Source organism: Trichechus manatus, unplaced genomic scaffold (genome assembly GCF_000243295.1).
Source record: "Trichechus manatus latirostris isolate Lorelei unplaced genomic scaffold, TriManLat1.0 scaffold00004, whole genome shotgun sequence".
Classification (NCBI taxonomy): Eukaryota; Metazoa; Chordata; class Mammalia; order Sirenia; family Trichechidae; genus Trichechus; species Trichechus manatus.
Window position 1 is genome coordinate 12,032,162 of NW_004443940.1, and position 8,610 is coordinate 12,040,771.

At 48.5% G+C, this 8,610-nt stretch overlaps 1 protein-coding gene across 1 annotated transcript in view; it reads left to right on the forward strand.

Annotated features, from left to right (window-relative positions):
• ADD2 (adducin 2) overlaps positions 1–8,610 on the forward strand; it is a 59,510-nt gene that overhangs the window by 25,968 nt on the left and 24,932 nt on the right. Inside the window, exons 6-8 of the mRNA XM_004369374.2 lie at positions 1,724–1,873; positions 3,310–3,453; positions 5,587–5,685. Coding sequence (XP_004369431.1) covers positions 1,724–1,873; positions 3,310–3,453; positions 5,587–5,685 — 393 coding nt within the window. The remainder of the gene's footprint in view (positions 1–1,723; positions 1,874–3,309; positions 3,454–5,586; positions 5,686–8,610) is intronic.

The following is an 8,610-nucleotide window of genomic DNA, read 5'->3' on the forward strand; positions in this document are numbered from 1 at the left end:
GCTCTGGAGGAAGGTTCTTGTCATTAATCCTCCCCTAGTCTAGGAGCTTCTCAGCGCAGGGACCCCAGGTCCAGAGGACACGCTCTGCTCCCAGCATTTCTTTCTTGGTGATATGAGGTCCCTTTCCTCTCTGCTCGCTTTTGTCCCTTATATCTCAAAAGAGGTTGACTCAAGATACAACCTAATCCTGTAGATTGTGTCCTGCCTCTTAACATAACTGCCTCTAATCCTGCCTCATTAGCATCATAGAGGTTAGGATTTACAATACATAGGATAATGACATCAGATCACAAAATGGTGGACAGCCACACAATACTGGGAATCACGGCCTAGCCAAATTGACACACATTTTTGGAGGATACAATTCAATCCATATCAAGGTGGGGAGCCAATTGAAGAGGTGCCTCGTGTACTACATTCAGGACGCCACCAGTGCTCAGATTTAAGGGCCAAAGCCGTGGTGATTTTTAGAAACTATAATCTAGCTAGTTAATGCCCAGGAAACACCTATGGTCAATAAGTTAGGCTAACTCCCAGCTGCAGGGAGATTGCACCCAGGGAAACAAGGGCCATGTCAGGAAGAGGGTGCTAGGACGGGCTTGTTTCACAGTATGGGTTTGTGTTAGGCGATTTGGGGGAAGGTTCTAAGAAAGGGGGTTGCCTTGGATTGGAAGCTATCAGGATACAGGGGCAATTCTATTATTGGATATTTTAATAATTTTTGTCTAGGAGGTAGGGGAAGTAGAGCGAGGCTCCTGCTAGCCAGGAGAAGGAGCTGTTGGTCATTCTAGCGGTTGCTCGGTGCTCTTGTTTTTGCCTATGCTTAGGCAAGAGTAAGCAGCAGTCCTTTGTCTTGCTGTATCACAGTCACAAAGTGACCTTCTCTGGTGATGGTGTTCTATGAAGTTGCTTGGGTTAAAGAAAGAACACCCTGGCTTAACTGTGAGCACCACGCCAGCCACCCACTGACAGCTATCAGGGCTGCTTTTATTCTTTCCCAAACTCTTATGCACACACATGCACACACATACAAGTGCGTACTCAACTTTTAGCCAAGGCAGATTGTAAGATCAGTGACTACCTTCTACTTGTCCTTTAAGACCTCATTTTTGGGTGACTAGTAAATGGATGTTCGTTATGCTATTCTCCATACCTTTGTGTATGATTAAAATTTTTCCAAACAAATTTTTTTTAAAAGGCTCAGCTTGGAGGTCACCTCCTCTGGGAAGCCTCCTCTGATCCCCCCGTTATAGGCTGGGATGAAAGACTCCTCCTGTCTGCTCCTAGACAATTCTGTGAATGACTCTTTTCTAGTTCCTTGCTACTCAAAGTGTGGTCTGTGACTGATAGCATGGGCATCTTGTGGGAGCTTGTTATAAATGCAGAATCCCAGGCCTCCCCCTGACCTACTAAATCAGAATCTACCTTTTGAGAAGATCTGCAGGTGATTCGTGTGCACAGCAAAGTTTGAGAAACTCTTCTCTAGCATGTTCATGCTGAATAACTGTAACTACCCGTTTACTTATCTGTCTCCCCCACTAGACTGTGAGCACACTCTGGGCTGGAACCCTGTTTTTTCCCACACACCAGGCAGCACCGTTGCTCACGGTGTCATGGGATGAGTGAGGGTGGATGGGTAGAGGTATGCCATGCCCACCTGAAGGGAGGGGAGTGAGGAGGCTGTCTGTCTGTTGCCACCAATCTCTCTTCTTCCCTTGCCCAGATCAAGGTGAACATCCTGGGAGAGGTGGTGGAGAAGGGCAGCAGCTGCTTCCCAGTGGACACCACGGGCTTCTGCTTGCACTCGGCCATCTACGCAGCCAGGCCCGATGTGCGGTGCATCATCCACCTGCACACCCCTGCCACGGCCGCGGTGAGTGGCCCTCCTGCCGGGCACAGGCTTCACCCAACATTTTACTCCCTGAGCCCCCAGCCCATTTCTCTGAGATTCTCCCTGAGAAGAAGACATAAGCCACCCAAGCTAGTAGTAAATTCATCATTTAAAAGTTCTGGCAAGATTTCCAGCACTCAGGCCAAGGTGCAGAAAGAAAACCCCCACCGTGGGGATGCTCCATTCTCTTCCATTCTTCTATCTACCCAAGTCTTGGCTTTGGGAAGTAAAGATGTGTAATTTCCCCCAGCTCCTGTGCTCCCCACCCGGCTGCATACACAACCCTAGACCACTTTCCCAAGTGATGGCACCTCCCAAGTTTCTACTCAGGTCAGTCCTGCTGGCCTATGGCCCCCTTACCCAGCCCAGGCTCTGGGAGCAGATGTCTCTACAGAAGATAGCATGATGGTGGGAACCTGGACCACGCCCACTTTTCATAGCCCAGGAGGGCTGAGAGCTGGGGATAGGAGCAAGAAAGGGAGACAGTAGAAAGAAGACCTCAAGGAGCAGATAGTCCCCAAGGGTGTCTGGTATCTCTCCATGTGCACCTAAGACGGTCACCTGGAAAGACAGCAGACAACCTGTTCTGGGTGTTCTCCCAACCTTCACCCCATCCTTCCAAACCCCAGGCCACACACCTACAAGGGGAAAAGCAGGCTGGCCACTCGGCCTGTAGTTTTCTCAGCAAAGCGCACCAGTTATGAGAACTTAGACCTCCAGAATTTGGACTGAGACTCAGTAATGTGTTTGTACTGAGTGTGCATCTGCAGAGCCTGGGGCTGACGCATGGGGCAGGACTGGGGAAGGCAGAGAAGTTCTTCTCAACCTCGCCATGCTCCTGGCTTTTAATTCAGGCAGGGATGGGCTTACAACTTGTGTGGTAACCCTATTTCCTGGCACTCGTATTGTCCCACTGTCAGTAGAATGGGGCTTCTTCATGGGCCTCCCTTTTAGTTAAGAGTAGTGGCTGTTCCTGCACTGACACCAAGGCTGAGGGTCTCCAGGAACCCATCCCAGGGGACCCTGGAACCTGCTTTCCACCAGCCTGGTGCAAACTCCACCACACCCTGCCTCTTCTCAGAGTCCTAAGACAAAAGCAAAGGCAGGGGGCAGGGGCAGCAATAGCTCTCTTGAGTGCCTTCTTTCCAGCAACTTCAAAAGGTGACATATTGACAAGGCTGCTGATAAAACTATGATGGAAAGACATTAGAGGTAGCAGCATGAAAGCAGACCCCAAGCTGGGTGGAGGAGTCAAAGTGCCGCCTGGCCCCCTCTTCTCCCTTCACCCCCCAGCACCAGCCAGCCAGCCCTACAGTAGAACCTGACGTGCTGCTCTGAGGAAGTTAAGGGGGGCTGGTATGTGCTGACGGAGAGGGGCAGAGCTGCAGGTGCTAACCACTCCCCCTGTCTCTCTCCAGGTGTCAGCCATGAAGTGGGGCCTCCTGCCTGTCTCCCACAGTGCCCTGCTGGTGGGAGACATGGCTTATTATGACTTCAATGGGGAAATGGAGCAGGAAGTGGATCGAATCAACCTGCAGAAGTGCCTTGGACCCACCTGCAAGGTTTGGTTCACTTTTCTGGGAAGGTGCTGTGGGGTGGAATTGTCAAAAGCGATGGCACCAAAGTGGCACACGTGCTCATTGGAGAATGTTCCGAAGTTCAGATAAACAAAAAAAAACAAAAATCTCTTTATCACACTACCCAGAGATTCTGATGCATACCCCAGATATAGTCATGTATTTACAAAACTTGGATCCTAAAATATATTGTGCTTTTTTCCCTTAGCACTATGCAGTAAATACCTTTGTATGCTATTAAATATTTTTATTATTGCTGTATTTAGTTATTAAATTATACTTCGCTGTATGAATGACCATGCCACCATTTATCTAAACAACCTTCATGGTTGGACACCGGAAGGTTGTTTTTCAAATTATCTCTTAATATAAATGACACTGTGATAAAAATGTTTTCAGCTAAACCTTCGTGTGTGGTTGAGATAATTTCCTTAGGTTAAATCCCTAGGGATATACATTTTAAAGCTCTTAGTTCATATTGTCAAATTACTCCCTGCAAAGTTTGCTCCCTCTTTTCCTCCCACTTCTCGTGTATGAGAATGCCATTCCCTGCAGTCTCCCCAAACTTGAGTGTTATCTTTTTTTTGCCAACCTGATAGAGAGAAGCGAAGTCTCGTTATTGCTTAGCTTAAGTCTAAAGACCTATTTTGTAAAGCCCATAATGGGGGAGGTGGTCGTCATAGTATGGGAAGTGCTTCGGAACGCAGCCTGCGCTGATGGACTCTTGTTTCTGTCCTTGCAAGAGACTCCCTGCCTGCCTCATTTCCCCTCTAAGTGTCCCCATGTCCCCACTTCTAACAAGGGATGGGAGACCCCGGCTGTCTTCTCTGAAGCGTCATTTGCAGTGCCTGGAGAGGGATGAGATGTTCACTTTGATGAAGTGCTACGAGAGTGTGAGAGATGGAACATTTGTCATTTGCAAAATCTTTTGTGGGCCAGAAACATTATCTCTTTCCATTTTTCTGATACAAGAGGGGAAAAATCCAGCTCTTCTTAGCAAGAAAGGGTGTGATGTTTAGAGCCACCGTGCCCCCACCCACACTCTTGCAGGCACAGATCTGACAGATCCCAGACGGCTGTCACCTGGTTTCAGAGTTCTTGGGGTTCAAACCAGGCCAGAAAAGTGTCTGGCAGGGAGGGTGCACCTGGATCTTGGGGAGTCATGCTCTTGGTATAAATTCATCTCCTCCTTTTATACCCCTGTCCCTGGAAGTGTCACACAAATAATGAGGACACCTGGGTTCTAGTTCAGATTCTGCCCCTACTTCGCTGGGAGACCTTCCATTTCTTTGGGCTTCTGTTTCCTCATCTGTAAAATCAGTGAGTTAGATTAGAAGATCACTATGACCTCTTTCTTATAACTTCTTTCTTAGGGATGGCAGGGGCCTCATTGAGTTCAACCCCACATCTTTTACAGAGCAGGGATCCAAGGTCCAGAGAGGCGATGGGACTCACCATCAGGCTCTCAGGTCCTTCACCTGTTTCTGCAGAGCCACTTCTTGGAGAACCACCCCCTTTGGTTTTTGATCCCCAAGTAGACTAAGTCATAGGGGGCAAGAGATTGCTTTTGAGGTCGGACCATTGTATTGCACATCAAATAATTTCATTCAAATTAACCTGAACACCAGGTTTTCAGACATCTAATCTCTCCAGGGAGTCTCTAGGTGGTGCAAATGGTTAACATGCTTGGCTGCTAACCAAAAAGTTGGAGGTTTGGATCCATGTAGGAGTACCTCAGAAGAAAGGCCTGGTGATCTACTGAAAAATCAGCCATCAAAAACTCTATGAAGCACAGTTCTTCTCTGATGCACATGGGGTTGCCATGAGGCAAAATCAACTTGATGACGTTTGGAAAGTTCTTCAAGGCCAAAAGATCCAGACTTTCCTCAAAGAAATCCACCAATCCTTTTAATCTCAGTTTAGAAAGGAATCTTCAGTTTCTTAGGGTGGATGCTTTGGGTTAACATGTGTGGGTAGCTAGGGAAAATGAACAAGGTGTTGGAGGGGAGGTCTGGGATTGGATGGAAATTGATCTAAATAAAATTAAAAATCTCTCTCTCCCTCATAACTGAAGTGTGGAAACCTTGAGGCTTTAATAGGCTGTTTACTCCTTTACAGATCCTGGTGCTAAGAAACCATGGAGTGGTTGCTCTAGGTGACACCGTAGAGGAGGCGTTTTATAAGATCTTCCACCTGCAGGCTGCATGTGAGATACAGGTGAGCAAGTTCCTCTGAAAAGTGGGCCCAGGAGTTGACTCTGACAGGGGCCTACGGGCCAACATGGTAGCACCATTGGCTATGATTTAGGGAGTCCTTTGAGCCTTGCCAGAGCCCTGGTAGCTCAGTGGTTAAGAGCTTGGATGCTAACCAAAAGGCCAGCAGTTCGAATGCACCAGCCACTGCTTGGAAACCCTATGGGGCTATTCTACTCTGGCCTATAGGGTCCCTCTGAGTTGGAATCAACTCAGTGGGAGTGGGTTTGGTGGAGCCTCAACCATCCAAAAGCACTTGCCCTAGTGCTTTGCTTTGGTACCACTTTATCCTTCTAAAGTTTCACACTTACAATCAGCTCTGTGGCTTTAAAAAATTACCACCATTGTCTACCAACCACCATCCAGCCCTTGGGAGTCAATGCCCAGGATGGGAGAGCTGCCTGGGCCCATCAATGGGGAAGCTGTAATAGGGCATGTAAAAGCTCTTACAATGCTGATATGTTATCTGGAGGTGTACCTGCTATACCTAGTATGCTCAGTAGACATTATATAGGTAGGAGTTTTTTGTTTGTTGGGAGTCGGGGATGCAAAGGCCGGGAGTATGGTTAAGTCCATGAAGAGGAGTAGAGAACAGGCCAAGGTGACTTGTTGCCACAGGAGGCCTGAGCAGCCAGGGGCAACACTAAGGGGATGTCCAGGGAATCTATCATGAATTTTCCCTAGTTGGTAAGGGACAGGGTAGATGGGGAGTTTCAGTGATCCGGGACCACCTAGAGGAGTTGATGGAGAAGAAATGGGAAAACAGACAAATCCAACACTTTACCAGGTAACAAGGTGATGCTGGACAGGCCAAGCTCTTGTGCTTTTAAATGTGTCAGGTGGATCCGGGCTGAGTGTGAGGCTTTGTACAACTCTGGAAAGACTTGTTAATAGGCTGACTTGGGCTCCTTCACTTCCAGCTCTGGGCTGCATGCCTTTGGGCAAAGGACTTGCCCTCTGTGAGCCTTTGTTTCCGCAGTTGTATATGTGGGACCCGTAGGGTTGTTGTGAGGACAGGCTTTTCAGACAAGGAGGGATGTTACCAATGGTGTTTTTCGGACTCGATTGACAGAAGGCAAGGCCTGCTGCTCCAGCATGAGTCAGCTTTGCAAGCACCACTCTGTGTCCTGTGTGCCCTCTGCTGGCCAGTCTGGGCAGAGCGGTGTATGGAGGAGGAACACACGCTCTTTCTCCGGGGGAGACACTTGGGGAAGAATGGGATTGGCCCAGAAGCATCGCTAGTGGAAGTTATGCAAGTGGTGCCTTTTCAATAGTCTTTAAAGGAGTATGTTGAGAGGACAGTTGTTAAAACAATGATGAAGCCACATCAGGGCAAGTGGTGTGAAATTTGCCCTGGAAATAACAGTAGTCAGAACAGAAGATGTGGACAGGGTAGACACAGGACCGAGGCAGCATCTTTATAATGTTACCCTCCACCCCTGCCACAGCAGCCAGTGATGTTGGCCCTGAGCTCCAGTTACTGCCTGATGTGAGAACCTGGCTGAGCCTCTGATATGTTCACTTTCCATTCCTCACTTTTGAACTCTTAAGAGTTCCCCTTTTTCTGTCTCCAGACGAGGCTAGCATGAGAAATTTAGCTCATGAAAAAAATCTCATCCCTTTGCAAAGACAGCCTTGCCCTAAACATGAATGGAGAAAGAAGCCCATGTGTCCCACCCACAGTGAAGTATGCCTCTCCCAGGCTCCAGACCCCCAGATATGGCCACTGTGCAATTTAACCAAAGGCAGAATGACCGTCTAGCAACTAGGGGACAATCAAAGGGCAGAGCTGCCAGCCCTCCTGGCTGCTTCTCTTTGCCCTGCCTACTGTCACTTTCTTTTCAGGACTGGTTCAACGTGACCTGGTTAAAGTGCATCAGGAAATGGGGGCAGACAACCTCCAGACAAGCTCCAGTGGCTTTTTTCCAGCTGGTGAGACTGGGAGGCTTCTAGAGAGAGGAACAAGGCCACTAGATGTGGAAGGAAGACAGGAAAGATTAGACCAGAGGTGTGGGTGGATTAGGGCATGTAAGAGCCAAGGTACCAGCAACCTGTAGGTGCCATCTGGATTGCAGCCCCTTCCAGGGCCATTTTTTTTGGGGAACGGCCAGCACTGAAGCTCTGTCATTCCCACCACGGACCTGGTTTTCTTCCTCAGTGACCTTGGCAAACAAGCAAAAGTGGCCGTGGTCATTTTAGTGGTTCGAAGCTAAGAGTGTATTCAGTTCTCGAGGGGACGGTGTTCTCTTTGCTCCTCATCAGTTTGGGGTTCTAGGAAACTAGGTCATCACCAGCTGAGAGAGGCAGCTCCTTGCTTGCTTGCAGGCAGATGGGAAGAAGTTTGGGCAATTCTCCATCTGCTACCCATCGCCATGGAAACTGATGGAAGAAGAGGGAGGTGGGAGGAGGCAGTTCTTGCAAGGATGTGGGCAGTGCTCTCCCCCTCTCCTTCTCCATTAGTGACCGGTCCTGTGGAACATTGCTTCTCTGCCTTTCATGGTTAAAACCCCAGAATGTATTTATCAAAAACACTTATATGGTACTCCCTATACACCAGGGACTATCCTAAGTGCTTTACAAATATTACCTTAAATAATCCTCATGAGGTAAATACTATTTTTTTTTCACTTTACAGATGAGGAAACTGAGGCACACAGAGGGTAAATAGCTGCCCAAAGTCACACAGCTAGTAAGTGGAAGAGCCAGGATTCAAACCCAGGTAGCCTGGCTCCAGAGTCTGTGCCCTTAAACACGACATTGTGCTGCCTCTCCAGAGCAGTCTGGTACAGAAGCTATGCTTATAAGCCAGACCTTGCCTTCAGGGAGTTGGCACTTGAGGATAGAACGCCAGGGTCCCAGAAGAGTATGACCAGAGGGTGAAGCCCTGCAC